The sequence below is a fragment of the Pseudorca crassidens genome, chromosome 13, assembly GCF_039906515.1.
Source record: "Pseudorca crassidens isolate mPseCra1 chromosome 13, mPseCra1.hap1, whole genome shotgun sequence".
Lineage (NCBI taxonomy): Eukaryota > Metazoa > Chordata > Mammalia > Artiodactyla > Delphinidae > Pseudorca > Pseudorca crassidens.
This window is the reverse complement of record NC_090308.1, coordinates 38,143,192-38,165,274: the sequence shown is the minus strand read 5'-3', so window position 1 is coordinate 38,165,274 and position 22,083 is coordinate 38,143,192. Positions and strand designations below refer to the sequence as shown.

Sequence of the window (22,083 nt, the reverse complement as noted above, 5' to 3'; positions counted from 1 at the left end):
CTCACATGTGCTCACTGTCTCATGCATCTTCCTGGTGAGCCCATTGCTTCCACTGAATCCCAATGATTTCCACTCCTAATCCACCCCCCTCCCCACACCACCTCTCCCCTGAGGTCAGGATTTCTTTCTCTCGCTTTTCCCAGATACCTCCACCTGAATGTCTGAGCAGAAAAGTAAACTTGAAATGCAGGCTGCTAAAAACAGAAAATTGTTAACATCTTCTATAAATTTACTAATCCCTCTTGAAATGCTGGGATTCCCTCTTAGAGTAATTATCTCATTTTCTTCTCAGCTCAGATTGCATTACCTCATCCACTTCCTTGAACGTAGGATTGGTGTGCTTTTGATTCTGGAATTTTCAATCTTGAGCTCTCTCCTGAGTTTGGAATTTACTTTTTCAGATGTTTACTTGATATATCTTTCTGGGTATACTACCTGTTTCTCAAGTACAACGGATACTATTCCAAATTCCACATTTCCAGCCATCCTCAACTGTATCCTCTTTTTGCACTCTTGATTTTGATGAACGATTTTTACCATCTAATCAGACTGAAGCTAGAATCTGTGTGTCATCTTATACTCTTCCCTCAATCTTAGCCCTCACATTTAATTAAGTATTAAATTTTAAAAAGTTTACCTCTAAAATACTTCTCAAATTTGGCTTCTTTTCTTCTTACTTCCGCTGCCTTCGTTGAGGCAGTGTCTTAATGCACAATTAGTGTCTTTGCACTCTAGTCTAGTTCCATTTTAGAAGAAAGTAAAGAGCATTTATGGAGTTTTTACAGTGTGCCAGGCACTGTGCTAAGTTGCAAAGTAGAAAAAGATAGAGTCTTGACCCCTAAATTTGGATGACCTATGTAATAACAGACAGGTACATTTTCCCTTTTATTTTCATTGATCTCCCTTTCTTTCTGTCCATCCCACCTTTCCTTTTTGTCTTTTCTTTTCTTTTATCTTTATGATATAAACTCAGTACAATTAAAATCTGTTGACACTTTCAGTCATAACTGTTTACGTATAGTGTTGTTTATTGATGAAACTCCTTCAAATCTCATTCTCAAATTTTCCACATGTGAAGATATGAAATGTCAGTACTGCTGAGAGCATTCTTGAGCTATTTAAAAGTACCATGCCTAGTTTTTAGGGTTGTTGAAATGAGATTTTATAAACTCATAGCAAGGCCTAGAAGGAAAGGAAAAGGAAACAAATTGTAGTATTTTCAAAAGCATTGGAATTTGTTTTGGTAGAATACATGTTAAATTCTAGTATGTCCCCTGAGTATAGCGAATAAAGTAAACTTCATCTTAAAAGAGGATTTTTAAACAAAATCGTTTCCTTAAGATTCCTGATGTAGTTTAAGAGGGAATTTTTAGTATGCTTCACAACTTTCTATAGCTTCTACACAAGTGGTTGTCAGATTTAATGCAGCCCTTTTCTGTTGCCGATAGGTACACACTGGTGGATATTTTGCGTGCCATCTTACTTTCTTTAGAAGCCATGATTGAAGATCCCGAGCTTCAAGTGAATGGATTTGTTTTGATCATAGACTGGAGTAACTTCACCTTCAAGCAAGCCTCTAAACTTACACCAAGCATGCTGCGCTTGGCTATCGAAGGCCTTCAGGTAATGATTTACAAATTACCCAGTTTCTCAGTCTCCCATGTTTGGCTTATCTGTGGTAGAACAACAGAAGATCTTACTTAAGGAATAATAAAAGCACATTTAAAAAACTAGTTTTCAAGCACAAACACTAACTGGACAAAGGATCATAGAAGAAAAGCTAGAAGATGTGGGCCTTTTAATGAATGGAAGCTTGTGACACTTGGCACTAAGCCCTCACTATGTCTATAAGTGCCAGTGATGATCTGGGATTTTTAGCTTGATAATCAGAACAAGCAACATCTTCTGTATTTTAATTATTAGCTATCTAGGCTTTCGTTTGTTTGTTTTTCTTTCCTTTTCTGTGTATAGTTGTTAATTAGCTAAATGTTTGCTTCATTGTTCCATTTAGTTGCCCAACAACTGTTGGAAAGCCAATCAATCAATATGTTTTTTGGTATCTGAGATATGGAATCACTGTTTTGAATTACTTCTTTATACTTAATTGGGGTTTTTTTTGCTCTTTTTTTTTTTTAATTGTGGAAGGGCCATCATGTGGAGTTGACAGAGGAATGGTGCATCTTCCAATGAATGACGTTTAACTGGTTGGGAATTATAAAATGGAAAATCAGTTATTATTTAGTGGCATGTTATAAACCTAATATCGACGATTTCTTTTTAAGTTTAAGGTGTCTTTTTTCTGCTCTCTGCTTGGCTTTATGCTACTTTATATATACTATTTATGGAATAAAATTTAAATTCTTAAAAAGATTTGCAAATTAATTCTTAAGTGAGATTATTCAGTATTTATTCTCAGTATGTTCAACATGCTTTTTAGAAGTTTGCAGCAGTTAGTTTTTATAACGTTTATCACTGAAAATATCGCAAAATAACTAATTTTATCGTTGTCATTCATTAGTTCAGGATGTTAGATTTTTCTTTTTTTAAGTAGAACAACCAAAATTATCTAGATCTCTGCTTCACAGTAATTTCTGACTGTGTCTATAGGCACCTAAATTGAAGGATGATGGCCCCCTAAAAAAAGGTCACTTCTCCAAGCAGCAGGACATCTTAACAAAATTGAATTCACAGTTTGGGTTTTGCCCCTGGAGTGAATAAGACACATCCTTTTCTCTGATAGGTTTTCCCTGATGCAGGTTTCCTGAGTTGTTCTTGGTGAGTCAGCCTTGCTCCTGCCTTATCTTGAACTACACTTTCTTTTTAACTCCATAGAGACAGTTAATAAGAGTTGGGAGGGCATGGGGAAACACAGTGCTTGGAAATGTGTGTATCATGTAGAATCAGTCCTAATTCTGCCCTCCTGCCATCAGCGTGTAAAGTGTTCCTCACTTTATAGAGAAAATTGGTCACCACCAACCATATAACTTAACACAGAATGGTAACCTAGCCTTTTATAATCGTGATCCCAATTTAACTGGCATGAGGGGTAGTCTAGGCCTTCAGCATATGAAGAACTGGAGAACTCATATTATTTCCAAAAAATTGAAAAAAACAAACAACTCAAGGATAGACTCAATATCTTGCTGTTTGCTAATTTACACACTTTATGGAGTCATTTAATAGTAATATGATAAGTCCTCGGTGGAGGAAAAAACTGACCACTTGGACACATTTGGGAACTTCCCCATTACCCATGGCTCCGATCAGGACTTTCTAAGTGCTGAGGGTCAGATTAAACCTCTGTGCTTGTGTTAGACAGGGAAATGGTCCCCCTCTCTGCAGGAACCTCTGCTGAACTGCCTTATCTCTATTCCCCATCACTGTCCCCATCCCCTTTCCTTGCTCCCAGGACCCAGACTGAGTAAGCAGGGTTGATTCCTCCTGGTTGCCAATTGGAAAGCCACTTAAAAGGAAGGAGATCCTCCTGGGAATAAATTTGACACGTTACTAACTTTTAAACTCATTTTTTCTCTAGTTCAAATTAAGTTTTAAATGCTCTATATCTATGTCTATATCTGTGTCTATGTCTATATCGATATCTATAAACAATGGTGATTCTGAATAAGAATATAAGATGTGCTAAAAATGTTCCATTGTGACATGTGATTTCATATTTACTTTCATACTGAAGTAACGTTTTCTGACTTTTCTAATTAAGACTCTGTTTTATTTTGTACTTACTATGTGAGAAATATTATTGTGTATTGATATGTTTCACGCAGAGCATGAATAAACTGGTTTTTTTGAGATTAGCGTGAAACCGTAAAGTGTTTGAAGTAAAGACACATATGCACAATTTTAGATTGTTAAACACAACTACCGCCATCACTAACACCACCACTAAAACCACAATAATAAACCCCTTCCAATTAACCCAGTCAGGGAAATTAAGAGATGAGAATATTTTTAATAACTCAGTGATAATTTGTATCACGCTATCATTCTGCTATAATATGTTATTTTTATTTAGGCAAACAAAAAAATATCCTAGGGAATTAAACCAAAAGTAAGAAAAGCTACCAGTGGGTCTAGTGCCGAGGAGGAAACATTTAATGATGTGTATTATTAAGAGATGTAACTGTGTTTTGAAGAGGGCCCATCTCTCTTCCTTTATACAGAGGTGACTGTATAACCTCTCTACCTGCATACGCCAATCCCCTTTTTCCTCAGGTATTTTGAGTGACCCAGCTAGAGATAGCACCTTATACTTTGGATAAAAACACAAAGACTATTGCTGTAAGATCCACCTGTGATCACAGTGGAAGGCCAATAGAGAGACACTGTTGAAGGATGGAAACGGGCTATAGAGGCAGACAGACCTGGGTTTGGATGGCAGCCCTGCCACATATCAAATATTTGGGCAAATTACTTAACTTGTTTGGATGTCAGTCTATTCATTTATACCAATTTTAAAGTATTACATTAGAAATAATACACCTCGCAGGTGATATTAATGATCAAAGTAATTGATGTGGGTAAGCTCATTTTTCAAGTGGCATATTTTCCTGGATGTGTGCTGTTTTTCTCACAATTCAGTGACTACCTAGGCTGTGAAGACTTAAAGATGATTGACTTTGGGAATCTGAAAAATATCGTATTTTGCTTTTAGTGCTCAGATTATAGATACACAGATTCCATTTTTTAAAAATCACTTACTTTGTGGTTAAATAGCATCTAGATATTTTCATGTTAGCTGCCAAATAATATATTTTTTTCTCGTTGGAAGCCAAACAAAACATGAGATGTTTTTTTACCTGGTGAAAATTAGTCTTCGTTTCTTTTGGGAGAAACTCCTGGCACAGTTGGAAAGGTGGTGATTGTGGAGATAGCTTTGGCCTTGAGGGAAGAGCAAGAGTTTGCTAAGGGAATAAGGACAGGAAGAGCATTTGGGGCAGGGAAACTTTGGGGGAGGTGCCTTGAACAGACAGCTACAAAGCATTGAAAGTAAATGATAAATCAGTTTCGATACGGCTAGAGTGAGAAATGAATTGAAACAAATGACCAGAGGTGATCTGGGAAGGGCAGGCTGAGACCTGGCCCTATGGGCTGGAGGAAGGCATGCTGTGTGGTTTGACCTGTGTACTCCAGACATGGGGACATTTGGGACAGGAAAGTGACCTGGTCACTCTTCTTCTTTGGAAAGATCTGTTGGGTAGAAGAATTGACTTGGATCAAAGGAGAGGGCTTAGATATAGAGAACACCCAGACTACCCTAGAGGTACTTATATTGATCCCATTTTGTAGGACAGATAATGAAACTTCAGGGAGTTTAAGATGCTTACCTGAATTTTCTCAGCTGACCTCAAGGCTTGAGTCCAGGTTGTCTGATTCCAAAGAATGAATGTCTTTCCTGAATCTTGTTTTTTCTGGTTTTCTGTTAATTAGAAAAATGATACAATTTTAAAGGTTACTTTCCATTTACAGTTATTACAAAATATTGGCTATACTCCTCGTGTTGTACAATACATCCTTGAGCTTATTTTACATCCAATAGTTTGTGCCTCCCATGCCCCCTTGTTTCTGTTGTTTCCAGGGCTGTGCCTAAGAAAAAATGGGTAGCCTCAGGTTAAAGTAACTTTCCTCCCCCATGCCAAAAATCCTCACATTTCAGTACAGGTGAAGTTTCTTTGTTGGGATAGTACAGTACTAAAATAGTCACAAATGGCTGACCTTGCACTTTTTTGGACACCAAGTGGCAGAACCATTTTCTTCTTCCCAGTGAGTGGTCTCTTTGAGTGACTACCAACCTCCCAGTTCCCTGTGATGAAGGGCAAGGGCAAGGCACTTTTCTGCTAGCCAAAGAGAACTTTTATCCTCACAACCACAAATTGGTAAGCCACTCATTATACCAATCCAAGGCAATTCTGTACGCTTTCTCTTTGCAGAATCTTCAAACATTTTTTTTTAAAGGAAAGGCATAAAAGATTTTTTTACCAACACAATGCGGCTCCTTGATAGATAAGAGGCAACATCAGATATATTTTGTGGAAATAAAGTATTCATTCTTAGCCGGAAGGAAAAGAGAAAGAGAAAATTGTCTTGCACCTTACAAGAATTTAATTGATTAGCGTAGTCATAGTAACAGGAAGCATCTTAGAAAATCAATACAAGATTAAGTGGATGTGACTTGTTGACTCTAAGATATCTGCTGGGGAAGCCAATTAAAACATGAAATGTTTGGAAATACCTAGAACAGTTTAGACTGAATTTATAATGAAGCAGTATGCTTTTAATATTTTTTGGTTTCTGTTGCTCTATTTTAATATTTTTCTTATAAAATATTACCATTCTTAAAACTCTTTGGTAGTGAAAAACTCAAACTCTCTTATGAATCCAGAATCTCTTTTTTATGATGTTTTTAAACATATCCTGACCCTACCTTTGTTGTTTGTTGCCCTTTGGATGTATTTACCTGTTATTCCCCCTTAACTCTGTTCTGCTGAGTCTCTGTGCTGTTGCTTTCACAATTTCACAGGAATCCCCAAACTCCATCTGCTGAAAAGTACATAATGAAGTCAAGAGGTTGCTTGCTGACAAGGGGTTTGGCTGTAACAAAGAATTGAATAGCTCTTTGAATTGCTACCTAAGACTCAGATGTAGGGCCATCAAAAAGTACCTAAATCAGTGCCAGATATTGTAAGAGCCCTTAATAAATAGGACTTGTGAAAGAATCAAGAATATGTAATCAATTCACAGTACTTAATGCTGGCCCTTTCTTTTGACTCAAGGGTCCAGTGTTACTAGCAGCCACCAATCTGCTAGCTCTGAGAGCTCTGGTCATTCATGTGGAAGGCAGAAAGTGCTGCCAACTACAAATTCTGGCTCTGACTGTTTGGAAGCCCAGTCCTACCTAGGGGATCTTGCCAAAAACAGAGGCTATGCTAATGACTTGGAACATCCCTGTCCAGGGCTAGCGGGTGAGGAGTGCCATTAACTTCAGTCTAGCGTTAGCTTATTCAGTCTTCCCGATCTTACCCACAGCTCCTGCTAGCTTTGAAATTGCACATGTGTGTGTGTGCGCACGCGTGCGTGTGTGTGTGTGTGTGTGTGTGTGTATGGAGGACAGTTATGGGAGAATATTAAAGAGGAAGTCAATGAGATATTGAGTAAATTAGGCTTTCATAATAAGACGAAAGGACTCTGTTTTGCAACAGTGTTTTTTGAAATGGTTTTTAACCTGCCAATAGTTTTCAGGCTTATAATGCTTCTGACAACAGCAGAAACCTCTTGCATGCAAGCTGCCTTGTAAATTTAAGGCAGCATGATGGTGCATTGCTGGTAGAGGTCTGAAACAATACCTGTCTTTTTGAAAATGAACACACGGACTCATGAACTGTATTTATTCAGACAGCCTGGAGGGTGGGAGCATTTATTTCCACATTTTGTATGCACCGTCAGAACCATGTTGAGAAACAGTGACAAGGGCAGTGTATAAAAAAAAAGTGACATTTTGTTCATCACATGCATAGCTGTCTGAACTAAGTGTGCTTCCTTTCAGTTGTTTCTTAACCTAAAACAAAATGAGTGAAAACCCTAAAGCTGCTTGATTTCATGGTATGAGAATGTGGCTTGCCTGAGAAGTTTAGTCCCCAGAAGTAGGACGTTGGAAGTCTTTTTAAAATCTGACTATAGACATGTAAAAGCTATATATAATATTCAGTTCAGCAAGCAGGCTAAGGATTATATAAACTTTGCTAACAGGCCAGGTTAATTCTGCATATATATGTACATATATACACATAAACATAACACATACATGTACCTACATACATGTGTATGTGCATATATCTCACTATTTTTTCTTGCATTAAAATTGCTGGGTTTTTTTTTTTTTTTGATTAGCAGCTAAATCCATTTAAAATGTCTAGTTAGAGGAAGTAGTTGTCAACCTTGAAAAAAAAATAAAGAGATGAGTGCTCTAGACTTACTTAACATACACTTACTGAATTAAAGTAAGGAGTATCAGTAACTATCCATAACATTTAATACCTGTACACTTTCAACCACTGAAAAGGAGACTAGCTATCATTTTCCTTCTAACAGCCAAATAATTTAAGCAACAAAAGGGAAGGAAGGGGCTTCCCTGGTGGCACAGTGGTTGAGAGTCCGCCCGCCGATGCAGGGGACACGGGTTCGTGCCCTGGTCCGGGAAGATCCCACCTGCCGCGGAGCGGCTGGGCCCGTGAGCCATGGCCGCTGAGCCTGCGCGTCCGGAGCCTGTGCTCCGCAACGGGAGAGGCCACAACAGTGAGAGGCCCGCGTACCGCAAAAAAAAAGGGAAGGAAGCAAATAATCTTTCTGTTTGAGTCATTGAGATAATGATAAATGGATAGAAAGTAACCACCTATAATGAAAAACTGAACAAACCATACGAGCTATTCTCCATTTCATTTTATTGGCTATGTTAAGACAAGTCCTTAACTGGAGAACAAAAAAGATGAGTAACTGCACGTTCTCTCTTATTCTTTTTATTATCAGTGTAAATGCATCTTGATATATTCTTCTATCCCAGTAGAACTTCATTTTTTTCACTCTCTTCAAATCAAAATGACAAAATGTGAACATTCATTTATCTTAAAAAAATTAGTTTAGATACAACCTTAAAAAAGAAAGGAATCCTGCTGTTTGCAACAATACGGGTGAACCTTGAGGACATTATGCTAAGTGAAGTAAGCCAGGCACTGAAAGACAAGTACTGCATGATCTCACTTACACGTGGGATCTACAAAGTTAAATTCATAGTAACAGGGAGGAGAATGGTGGTTACCAGGGGTCGGGAGGTTGGGGAAATGGGGAGATGCTGGTCAAAGGGTACAACATTTCAGTTATAAGATGAAAAAATCCTGGAGACCTAATGGACAGAATGGTGACTATAGTTAATAATAATGTGTTGTATACTTGAAATTTGCTAAGAGAGTAGATCTCAACTGTTTTTACCACACACATAAAAAAAGGTAATTATGTGAGGTGATAGACATTGCCTGATTGTGGCAATTATTTTACAGTGTGTGTGTATACCAAAATATCATGCTGTCTGTATACCTTAAGTTTATCCAATTTTTGTCAATCATGCCTTGATAAAACTGGAAAAAATTAGTTTAAGACCCCAGTGCTATCAGATTTTCCTACAGATGTTGATAAAACTGACATGCTTATCTTTCAAATGTTTAGTCATTTCACCTTCATAAATGTACCCTCCTGGACATCTAAATCAAAATCTTTTGAAATCTCAAATTAAGGTGTCATTTTTGTTTTCTTAAGTTTTAAAATTCTGGTACCATATTGCCAGAATCTTGGAGGTAAGTGATTCTTCTGTCCCATCCATGAGTAGCACTCTTGTTATATTCTCTTAAGATTGATCTGGAAATTAAAATACTCTTTATTCTTCATTTTAACTATTCTGAGGATTTGTTTTTAATGGGCTTCATTTTCTTCATATCAGCAATCGGAGAAGTCACAATAAACTCATAAGAGGAATGCCTCCTTGTATTAATCCTGGGCTTCTATTTGATGCACAATTAAAAATAGTGTGTTTCTATGGCTTGAGGTCAACTGCATTTTGAAAGGCCTCAGTCAGTTGGAATTTTAAGATGTGGGGGAGTGTGAGGTAGTTATATAAGGTAATGATAGCTGCTGTAACAAACAAACGAAAATGTGTGCATTTGCTCAACCATCTCACGGTGAAATCAAATAGGGTGCTTTGATCAAGGTATGATGCTTCTCCTAGTGAGTCAGTAACCCATGTTCCTTCCACTTTGTTGCCCTGCCGTTTTCTATGTGTGGTTTCCCAGGTCACTTTGGTCAGTTTCATTGCATTTCCCTATAAGGTGAAAAAGCATGGAAAATCACGTATGATACATGTCTATGGGTCAAAGCTGAAAACAGTGTACATTGTTTATTTGAACTTGAATTCTGTTGGCTAGAAAACTCAGTCAGGTCGACACCCATAACTATAAAGGAGATGAAGAAATGTAGTCTGTGATTCTAGGAAGAAAAGGAATGGTGGACACCTCGTCCTCTCCTTCACAATGCTGATTCCCTAAAATACCTATGATGACTCTTCTATCAGCTCTTTATAGCATGTTTGCTTATGTTCTCTGAAAGGAAGAGGTGATAATTAGACAGTGTTTCAAGAAAGTTTTATTCCAACCTTTAAGCACAAAGAAATAAATGCAGTTTTCCTACAATCCATTCTGTGTACTTACTGCAATCTCTGTACCCGACTAGCTTTGCGTAGGTAGGGGTGCTGGCCATTTCTATGTACGTGGGTCCCTATAGCTATATCCCCATAACAAAGGTAACACAGCTGCGATTCAGTCAGTTCAGCGCTCCTAAGATCCCGATTTTAAAAGGAGAAAAATAGTAAATCATTCTTCTAGCGTCTTAAGACTACATGTAAGACAGCTATAGTGATATTTTTGTTGCTTTACCTTGAAGGTTAGAAATCCTCTGAATTGGGGATTTAATTTTCATAAAATGAGAATATGACTTTAAAAAATTCGAGATTACCTACCTTGAGAAACTCCCCAAAAAAGAATACTAGCTGCTGAAACACTGAAAGGATTTCACTGTAGAGTCTTGTTGCATAGGCTTAAAGACTGAAATCAATGTCAAATTTTAGGATGCAGAGTCCACCAGCTTTCACCATTTTGTCAATATCTATCCAGTGCTTTAAAAACCAGTTGAAGTTTTACTTATTGTTTAGTCTTCTAGAGAAAACATGCAAAAAGTCAATATAATTTTAGTACATAAATTAATAAAGTAAAAGTTATACTATCAGTACCTAGTTTTTCAATCATGTTGTGTACCATAAGGAATCCACTTTCCTCTTGAAGGTATTCTAGGAGCTCTTTATTTCCTGTTATGACTTTTTCCTCTTGTTTATTAGGTCTGTATTAGAGCTGTCATTCTAGAAGACTTTCAAATTTCATTCTTGTGTAATATTTGCTGTGTCTTAGATTTCCTTTCCTCAAGTCCTTGAATTCTTTTCTCTCTTTTTTGTTTTGTTTACATATATATATATATATATATATTTTTTTTCCACCTGAAGGAGTATGAGGGAGGTAAAGTTGCAGGGCACTCGCATTCTCTAAAGTGTGTTTATTTTTTCACATCGGTTAATAGTTTTGTCTAGATATATAGATTCAAAATAATTTCCCTCAAGTACTTTGAAATCATTATTTTATAGTTGTCAGGCATCCATTATTTCTGATAAGAAGCCTGGATTCAGACAAATTTTTGATACTTTGTAGGTACCCGTAAAAGATTTTAGGATCTTTTTTCCATCTTTGGCATTTACAAGCATACATTTGGGAACAGATCTTCTTGTGTCTACCACACCTTAATGAATCCTTCAGATAGAAACAGAAACATTTTTGTTATTCTTTCCTTTCAATTTTTCTCTGATCCCTTTTCTGGTATTACTATTGCGTGGACATTGTATCTGTGGTCTTAATCCTCTGTGTATCATAATGTTTCTGGATCACATGTTTTTTAATTAAACCTTTCATTTTTATATTAATGTAGATTCACATGCAGTTGTAAGAAATAGTGCCGAGAGATCTCATATATGTTTTCCTCAATGGTAGCATCTTGCAAAAATATTGTGCAATCTCACAACCAGGATATTAACATCGATATAATAGGGATGAAAGTCCTGGCTGCGTACTCAGTCTTCTCTTACATGACCCTGGTGGGAGCTGGGATACCTCATCACAGCTTGATGAGGGTGCTTTCATCCTTTGCTGGTGTGGGTAGGAGTGAGGTCACATGTGTTTGTTTTTGTTTTTTTCTTTTCCTCTAGTGCTTGGCTGGAATAGAGTAGTTATTGCCTAAAACTTTTGTGTGTTGCTAGTATGCGTCTTTCCTGGTCCTTTGGCCAGTGAGAGCAAGCTTTAGTTAGGGCTTTTTTGTCTGTGCCTGTTTCCAGTTGCCAGTTTCCTGAGCTATAAATCTGGGATATCTGAGGCAAAATCAAGCCCGGGGAATGTGCTAGTATTTCATTCTTTGGGTCCCAAAGTCTCTAGCTGGTCTGCCTTTTTCTTTTCACCATTTATAGTCTTCTTATGTTTGTTTTATGGATACTGCCCAGGTTTTTTAGTTATATTTAATGAGAAGAATAGGGAAAAGTATGATTTGATTATTCTGTCTTTCTGGAAGTGGAAGTTAGAACCACATGTATTTTTCATCTTCTAAAATTTTATCAAATATCTGATTTAATAAAGTTACTTTGCCTCATTTAGTTTTCAGTGTTGTAAATTTATTATAGTTTGTACCGTTTACTGTCATTTAAATTTGTGGAAGGAGGTGAGGAAAGTGTGCTTATTCAGTCAGCCTTATTGACTTGGAAGCTCCTTAACTCCTTAAAGCAACCATTTTCTTTTCTTTTTCTTTTTTCTTTTTTTTTTTTGTGGTACGCGGGCCTCTCACTGTTGTGGCCTCTCCCGTTGCGGAGCACAGGCTCCGGACGCACAGGCTCAGCGGCCATGGCTCACGGGCCCAGCTGCTCCGCGGCATGTGGGATCTTCCCGGACTGGGGCACGAACCCGTGTCCCCTGCATCGGCAGGCGGACTCTCAACCACTGTGCCACCAGGGAAGCCCAAAGCAACCATTTTCCAGTTTAGGACCACAAGACGATAGAAATGAAGGTCATGAGCCATCATTTTTATCTATAGATAATGATCTAAGGGAGAAATTCTTCTTCTTCTATGTAGTAATAGCTTTTATTATTATGTTCTTTAAATCCCCAGAGATATTTTTCTAGGATTAAATATGGAGTAAATTTATTTCCAAAAACCCAAAAATATTCCAAGAGATATATCCATAATTATTTGCAAATTATTATGAACTAAGACGTTAAAGCTTAGAAAACCAGGTTTATTTTCAAATAAGATGAAATTCAGGCAGATAGGCAATTTTATCACTTGGTTTTAAAAGAAAACCTCCAAAAGATGCTACCAGTCAGAGCATTGTCTCTCCTAAGATGGCTAAGAAAAGCACATTCTACCCCACGCAAGACCACGATGGGCCACAACAGAACTGGTAAACAAGCTACATTTAGTGGTGTTTGAGGCCTACTGTCTCAACAGGGGGTAGATAATCAGCATCATAATGGGTTACTACTATATGCTAAACTTAGAGCTATAATTTAGTCAGTGAAAGGAGGGTAAACGCACTCTGCTGTAAATCATAACAGGCTGTTTTCTAGTTTCATAGATATTTGGGTCTGGAAAGTGCCTTAACTCAGAAAAGAGCTAATGTGACCTCAATGCTGCATAGAAACCATCAAAGTAGGCTTAGGCTGAATTGAAATCAGCCTAAGTGCAGGTGATTGAGTAAGGTGCAGCCTTAAGCAGCACCACGGAGAGCTCCCAGAAATTCCATTGCTGCGGTCTGTCTTTTCCGCTTTGCAGTTCTGGTTTTCTCTTGTCATCACTGTCCTTAAAGTTAGCCCCTCTACCTCTTAGAATAGTCACAGTACTCACAGAAGTGGAGGTTTCCTTCATTTTCCCTGAGTCTCATATGTTCTATGTTTGGGTCAAGGCTACATTTTTCACGTCGTCCAAGGTTTTCCTTTTAAGACTTTCCCTTTATTATTTAGCTCCTGTTTTTTTGGAATTGTTTACTGGAAACTCATGTATCGGCATTGGAATTAGAACTATCGCCTCTCTTTCCTCTATTCTTGGAATCTTCCCATAAGTTATTTATGTCCTAATTTTAAAAACACAAAAACATTCCTAAGTTGGATATAGGGTAAGAGAAATGACACTGTGATTTGTGTTTCATCATAAGGCCATGTAAGGAAGAAAGCGATTGTCTTCTTTCACCCACGAAAACTGCTAGGAAAGTCATGGTTTGATTATATGCTGTCTTCATAAAGAGGTATTTGGACAAAAATTATATAGGATATAGTTGAAAGCAGAATTGTCTCTCCCCTGACAAGTGCTAGAATAGGTCAGACTTTAGAAGCAAGCATTCTTGTCTCAGCCACATCCAGATTTCAACTTTAGATAGACTACTTAACTGATCGCGGTCATTGTTACCACATATAAAATGGGAGTGATACCTTCCACCTGGTGTTATTTTGAGGGTTAAACAAGATAACATATATGAAAGAGATTGGCATGATACCTAGTCAGAGAAGTCACTTGGTTACAGTCAGTCCTGACCATGCACTTCTTCCCTGCCCCACGCTGGAGAAGATAATATAAATAAACTATGTAACAAGAAGATTATGTCTTTAGAACAAAATACAGTGGTTATATAATATAATTAATCAACCTAACTTGGCAGATCATGCAAAACTCACCAACTAAAATTAGGTGGGAAGAAAGTCTCCCACCCCCTTTTTCTGAAAATAATGCATCTTTTAAGAAATTAAGTGGGTAATTTTCTCTTTGAAGTTTATAGTCACTACATTTGTTCTTCCAAGTTGTAAGATAATGGTTAAATGTGATAATAAAAAGTATTGTGATTTATAACATGTGGAACTCGTTGGTTTGTTCTTAGGACTTTGGGGATTTTCACTCTTGGGAATATCACAAATATTTTCTGTTGAAATACATGAAGAGACTTGTATTTACATGATTAATATACATATCTCTCCTCACTGTTTTCAATTAGATGAAGACTTCCTCAATGGCAAGATAACAGTTCCGCTAAATAACTCACCAGTTGGCTGGCAAGGAGGATCATATCATTGGTCCTGGGTGGACTAAAAGCATGTTATAGACCTGCAATTCTTAAAACTTTCATAGTGAGGAAATAGGGTGGGATACTCATGGGAGAACATACACTGGAGAGTGCAATATCTAAGACATGTGAAAGCTGCAGGGGAATTAGTAATCAAAAGGACTATGGTAAAGAAACTCGGTCAAAGGATTTCCTGAACAATGGGGATGACAGGATTCAGAAATACTGCTGGCTAGGTGATGGCATTTAAACACCAGAAGTATGCTGGGTGCAGTTATTATAATGAGTGGCAAGGTTGGAGTGGCAATCGTAAGGGCCTGGCCCTAAGGGAGCTGTGGATATGGTTATTAAGCATGGTGTTCCTATGGGAAAGAAAGATAGGAAGACAATAAATGTTGCTTAAAATATTAAACGAGAAAAAAGAGAAAAGGAATGAAGGCAGCTATCCGAATATAAAGTTAGAATATTATGCCTAGTTTTCTGACCTGAGATAGTTCTCAGACTCAGAATCCATGAGCTGAAGGAGAATATAGATCCTTGTGAGGAAGAACCCTGCAGCACCAAGATGTTTCTATGATGGATGATCTTTCAACGGCTAGGGGTAATGTTTGCAAAGAGTTTGTGATAATATGGGCAATGATTATTAATAATCTTAAGTGTGTGTGATAGAAATGAATGTATGAAAATATGATCATATTTATATTAACAATATGTTAAGCAAAGAGGAGAATAAAATGCATTGGAATGTAAGCAATGACTATATGAGAGTGGTAGGACTGTGGAGAAATTTTCCTTTTCCTACTCTCTGCATTTTACACATTTTACCATTGGGAACATAGTATTTTTATCATAAAAATTTTATTTCAAGTAGTCATGATATACAGTAGAAAATAAAGCAAATTATTTAACAAATAAGTATACAATGTGCCATGTTAAAAAGGTTAGCTCCTATTTTAAAGTGATATTAACATAGTCTGATGAGAAAATTAATAGAATCAGGCAGCTGCAGCTGCTCATCTGAAGAAAATTATGCAGTGCTAACTCATATAGCTGTGACGGGTCACATTTGGGAACCACAAAGGAAATTTACAGCAAGACCTAGGAAAACAGAGTCAGTGGAAATGTAAATACGCTTCAGAGTTAAAGATCAGACATGCTTAAAAAAGCATGTTTTATGAAGCTACCAGGCTGATATATAAACCAAAATATTATGCTAATATACCTGATATGAACTAACCAGTGTTTGGTAGGAGGAAAGAAGGAAGTTGAATTTTTAAACAGCCATCAATAAGCCCCATTTAAAAACATTTTTATGCAAATCTGAATAAGATAGCCGTCAATGAATTAAGTAAAAGACAAAAAGTGGACATAAATTACACCTTATAAGGACAATCATGCTTTTAAACAGTACATCTTATTTCTGCCTACCAGTCATATCCTTATATTATTAAAACTGGTTCTATAAATGGCAAACTAAATTTTTACAGACAGAAATTGTTTAATAGTTCAGAAGAGGGAGTTGTGGTGTGTGGACTAAAATGCTATAAATGTTTTATGTAAGAGTTAAAGATTGAGCATATCTTCAAGGATGACATGATTTGGTATATAGAGATGCATAGGGAGGGAAACAGTGCAGCTAAGTATAGAGTGAAAATTCATACACTGCATTTTGGATATGTTATAAGTCTAGGCAGTCTCATGTGACGAGTTGATGTAAGGTAGGCAAGAAAGATACACTGGAGAAATCTGATAGGTTGGGGTCAAAGTGGGATGGACTTTGAATTTAAACTGTATTTTATGAAGACTGGAGAATCAATGAGTATTTTAAGTGAGAAAACAAATCATGGAAAATGGCCAACTGAAAAACTAATGTGATGTAATTCATTTGTTCATGACTTCAGCCCACCAATATCTATGGAGTGGGATAATCTTAAAGAAAGAAGTTGGAAAAGTGGGAATTTAGGAGGCAATTTTATAGCAATCCAGCCCAGAGATGCTGAATGTCTGCATTAGTTCAGGCCAAGTGATATGAAAAAGAAGGGGAGGGTACTTTTTGTCTGTGTCCTTTCCAATTCATATTTTTTCCCTATCCTCCTTTAAATCTTTGTTACCTCTCACCTTTGTTATCTCCAAAGATAAATCAGTGGCCCTGCCTCCAACTGGACCCTGTCCAGTTCCTCCTCAACATGGACGTGGTAATCACAGTTGTCTTTCTAAAACATGATCTAGTCACCAGACACTCTCCCCCAGCCCATGTCTTTGCTCATATTGGTCTCTTTGAACAGACGAGAAGTAAGGGTTCTGGCATGCTCCATAGACCCAGAGCTTGTCAGGCTTACCTTAAATGAAACAAACCAGAGGTTTTGGCGAGGCAGCGGTTTGGGACCCAAATTAGAATGCCATCCGGTTTGCAAGGCAGAAATAGAGACACAGATGTAGAGAACAAATGTATGGACACCAAGGGGGGAAAGTGGTGGGGGGTGGGGTGGGGGGATGAACTGGGAGACTGGGATTGACGTGTATACACTAATATGTATAAAATGGATAACTAATAAGAACCTGCTGTATAAAAAATAAATAAAATAAAATTCAAAAAAAGATACTCTTAAAAAATTAAATTAGTTGTTACTCATGGTAAAGCCTTTTGTGGAAAAGATTTTCTTGAAAAGGTTTATACTTTCATTTGCTCAAGATCTGATGATAAATTGTATTTATGATATTGAATGTACAAAAAAGTGCATTCTGTTTTATAAGACTTTTTAATGAATTAATTTTCTTCTAAAATCTGATCAAATGTTGGTAAATTATAAACAACTATTCACATATTTTAAATATTTAAGGGTTACAGATTCATGACTAGATTCTTCTTTTTCCTGTTGACTTTCTAGACTAATACTAAGTACAAGTGAATGGAAAACCAAGTATTAAAATAACAGAGTGCAACCTAATGTGATCTTTCTTATCTGATTAGGATGCTATTTCTTGGCATTTTATGTCATTCCGTATTGGGCTCTTGACCATTCTATATAGATCTAAATTAGTTTCAGCAGGTACACAACACAGGAGCACATTCTATGTCAGATGCTGTCATGAAAAGCTTAGCGTAGACATGGCTAGAATCTTTAGAATCTTAGCATTTGAAGGAAACGTAGAAGTCACACAGGCCATCTTATGTAAGAATTACTTCTGTGGTAGTCTTAAGAGATGATTCTTCAGCTTCCGTTTATACACAATCTGAGCCAGCTAGTGCAGCACCTCAAAAGGCAGTCCTTTCCGTCTCTGAGTTTGGCAACAAAGCTCTTTCTTAAATTCAGCTAAAATCTGCTTCTGAATCTTGCACCCATTGGTCCTTATACCAACTCATGAAGACAGGATCAATGCTACTGCACCTAGTACCTGGCCCTTTGCATAACAATATTTCAAAAACATAGAGTGTTGTTCCTTTGAACATTTGGAGCTATCTGATATTTTTTATTTTATGATTTTCTTCTCCAAATACCAATGGCCTGTTCCTCCATCCTTTCTCTCATGACAAAGTTTTTAAATAGTGTATCATTCTAGTTTCCTTCTTCTAAATTCAAAACTTTTTTTTTCAGTTTATCCTCAAGTAAAAAAATAATTACTCCACATGTGTTTGGATCAGTGTGGCAAATATTTGCCACGATTAGTAAAGTATATTATTAAATAGCCAAAGATGATGTTAACTTAAAATCGCAAATGCTCTGTAAAAGTGCAAATAACATACTAAAGAGGGAGAAAGGAAAGGGCAGTTATATTTTACTTAAGGAAAGGATTAAGAAAAAAGATATCCATAGAAGGCCCTGGAAGGATTTTGAGAGAAGGGAAATGCATCATTAAAAGCATTACACGCTGAGGGACAGTTAGGGGAAAAAACAGAGATGAATATGTACATGATGTACATGATGGGTATTAGCAAGTAGATTAATTTAGTTGTATATTAGCATTCATGAAAAAGTAAAGTAGGAAATAAGGTTGCAAAAGTTAATTGATACCAATAGTATAAGGTCATGAATGCAACTCTAGAGTTCAAATATTTTTCTGTGGGAGATCAGTCAAGTTTTTGACTTGACAGGGAAAGTGTATTTTAATAGAAAATCTGGTGGACCTGTTATAAAGGATGGGTTAAACAGAGGGAAACACTGTAACAGTTGCAACATGCTGTTGGTTCATTTAAGCATATCATCAACTGTACTTATAGCAAATACTGTCTGATGATGGAATTCACAGGTAGCAAGGAACCTGTGTATTAAAACACAGATTGATGAGGCAGTTTTTGTTAAAACTACTGTGAGAATAGTTCTCATGAATCATCTTACATGGAGAAGGCTATTGGACTTGGAGATGCATCATCCTCACTTAGCGAAATGCTCATAACCTCTGTACACCAGACCTTTAGCGAGCTGTACAGAGAGCCGAGTCAAAGCTCTATCACAGCTCTGCAATACCAACTGGAAAAAGGCAGGAAGTTACAGTTTATCACCATCACACTGTTGCCTTATAATATCCCAATGTCTCCTTTTATGTCATTTTTTTCTTATTTCTTTGAAATAGTCTTTTAAATAGGCTGTTAATAAAAGTGTGTACATTTTGTTCTTTTCTTGTTCAATTCTATCTGTGTCTGATCTTTGATCTCTCTCTGGTGTTTGATCTCATCTCTGGTCTTATGGAGCTATTATAAGAGACTGGATTCTTGAATTCTTTGCATAATATTTAATCTCCAGTGGAGTCCCAGTTATCCAAGAACCTTATCTCAGGTTCTGTTTTAATGTTCTCAGCACTATAGGAGAGAGAAGCAGGAATGAGTCATGTTGAAGTCAAGCTTTATGCCACCTAAACTATATGTTCTTCAGACTCATATATGACTGCTCAGAGAATTGCTCACTCCCCACTAGCTAAGCATAATGGTCAGCCCTATCTTCAGTAACATTTTCTTTAGATCTCCTTCCCTTTGTCTTTTTTTCATAGCTCCAAACTGGACTTTGCTGTCCAGGTAGTATTGGAGTGGAACCAAGGTGGGAAGATCCAAATGACAGCACATGCTTTCTTCTTCACATTAATATCTGAGACTAAAACTCGCTCTGCCAAGGAAGGTGGAATAAATCCTAGGGCCTTAACTGCTACTTTGCTTGCTACACATTAGGACGGGGTTGAAATCATTTTCTAAGGAGAATCTTAATCCTGTCTGAAAGGTTATCATTCAGCTTATCACAGAGTAGAGGAAGGGTGAATTTCTGTTGTGTTAGGTGTCTCTATTAGGCCACCTCTAAAAGTTGCTTGTTTTCACAAGCAAATGCCAATTCTAATTCCAGCTCACATGTCTACTCACAAATCTGATGAACTTCTAAGTGACTATTTCCAGAAGATTTTCAGGGATTATAACTTCAAATGCTGCTGCTAAAACACTCAGGGATATATCTGTACTAACTAGTACTACATATACCTTACTGCATTAGTCTCATTATTGAGAATCTTGGTCTTATTTTTCCTTCTTTTATACTTAACTCCATTTAAAAATATTATATCAAGATATTTACTTCTTCATAAAAAATAAAAGAGCTTATAACTAAAAGTAGAAGACCTTTTCCCACGATTCACTGCCAGTATCTTATAGTCATCTTTTCATATTTACTCATGAAATTCTTTTTATTCCTTTAAAAATCATTTTTCTTTTAGCCCAGTCACTTTCTCTTCTAATTTGTCTAATTGCTTTCTAGTTTTTCTGCATGACTATCATTCTGTATTGTTTTTCAGTGAATTCCTGGTTTAAATCTACTGTTTCTTGTTTAAAATCCCTTTCTTCTTATTCTCATACCCGTCTGTATTGCCTCTGTTTTATTCATTAGACTTTTAAATCCTTCAACTATTCTAAAAATGCTTTGAAATAATTTATGTGATCATGTTTTTTTCTCCACTCCGCTCACTATTTATGGTTTCATTTCCTCAAAAAAATTCCTTTCCCATAATTGTAATGAAGTCTCAGGAGTAAGGGAGACAAATGCACATGCTCAGTCTGTCATTTTAAATCAGAAACTACTCATTTACTTTAAAATAAAGTTTTGTATCATTGTAAGCCACCAAAATGCTCTCTGGTAAAACATAGAATATAACATTTTTATTTCAACTAAATGGCAAAATCCATGGGTGGCAGAGATGGTATCTTACTCACCATCACTAAGGGAATGGCAAAAAGTGGGGCTTAATGAATGTTCCTTCAATACATATATCATCAATAAAATGTGAAGCTCTTTTTTGCTTAAACTAAGAAAAGGATAAAGGTGTGTGTTGGCTGTAGAGTGACTGAAGCAGTGTCACTGCTACAGGAGTATGTGCAGTATTTTCTTAGTATGATACTTAACTCTAATATTCAAAATTTGGTCTCTTTCTCACTAATAGACAAAAAATTATAGCAGAGTGGACTAAGAAGTAGATTTGAAACTGTGGTAGAGTCCATGCTCACCTTAACTAACAACAGTTTGATTAACTTTAATCCTTTCAATTTCAAACTTTCTGTGTCTCAGTTTTCTCAGTAATAAAATTAAGATCATGTAATGACAGACTTGTCCAAGATGCTATGGGCATTCTGTATATCATAAACACCAAAGGTTTATTTGTTGTCTGTTGTTTCTTTATCTATGTCAGAGTTTTTTTAAAAATTAATTATTTCTTAGTTGTATATTTTTTCCTAGTAATTTTTCTCAATCTTTAGATATGTATTTTTTATTCAGGTTTGGGGTTTATTTTTTTCATGTTGGCATATTAATCTTTTTTTGCTTTAACAGAAACATTTCAAACTAACATTATTTGGCCCATGAAATTGAAAGGTATAAAATGGCAAGTTAATTTTCAGTTTTTTCTAGGGATGGAATTGTTTCCTTAAAAATCAACTTTTATTTATGTTTCAGAGAACAACATAGTGATATATTTGGAAAATAGTTTTAATTTACATCTTGAGAAGAAGTAGATTTTGTTCTTTCTGTGTCAAATTTATATAGCTACAGTAATATTAGATATAAATATTAGAACGTTGAACTGGTAGAGGGATAAACACATAGAAAAATGGAGCAAAATAGAGAACCTAGAAATAGACTTACACAAATATGCCCTGGTTTTTTACAGAAATGTGAGAGCTATTCAGTGGAGGAAGTATAGCTTTTTCAACAAATGATGCAGGAAGTAACTGGACATCCATAGGCAAAAAAATGAATCCCGACTTAATCCTCAAACTTTATGCAAAAATTAACTCAAAATGGATTATGGAATTAAATGTAAGACACAAAACTATAACTTCTAAAAAATCAAAGAAAATCTTT

At 36.5% G+C, this 22,083-nt stretch overlaps 1 protein-coding gene and 1 long non-coding RNA gene across 2 annotated transcripts in view; one reads left to right on the top strand and one right to left on the bottom strand.

Moving 5' to 3' along the window:
- CLVS2 (clavesin 2) overlaps nt 1-22,083 on the top strand; it is a 74,141-nt gene that overhangs the window by 11,322 nt on the left and 40,736 nt on the right. The window contains exon 2 of the mRNA XM_067702219.1: nt 1,449-1,623. Coding sequence (XP_067558320.1) covers nt 1,449-1,623 — 175 coding nt within the window. The remainder of the gene's footprint in view (nt 1-1,448; nt 1,624-22,083) is intronic.
- Nucleotides 1,127-10,711, bottom strand: LOC137204578 (uncharacterized). Its single transcript, XR_010933726.1, has 5 exons — nt 10,574-10,711; nt 6,473-6,555; nt 5,343-5,434; nt 4,815-4,919; nt 1,127-1,182 (listed from the first exon to the last, which is right to left on the bottom strand). It is a non-coding gene; the product is annotated as an uncharacterized lncRNA (long non-coding RNA).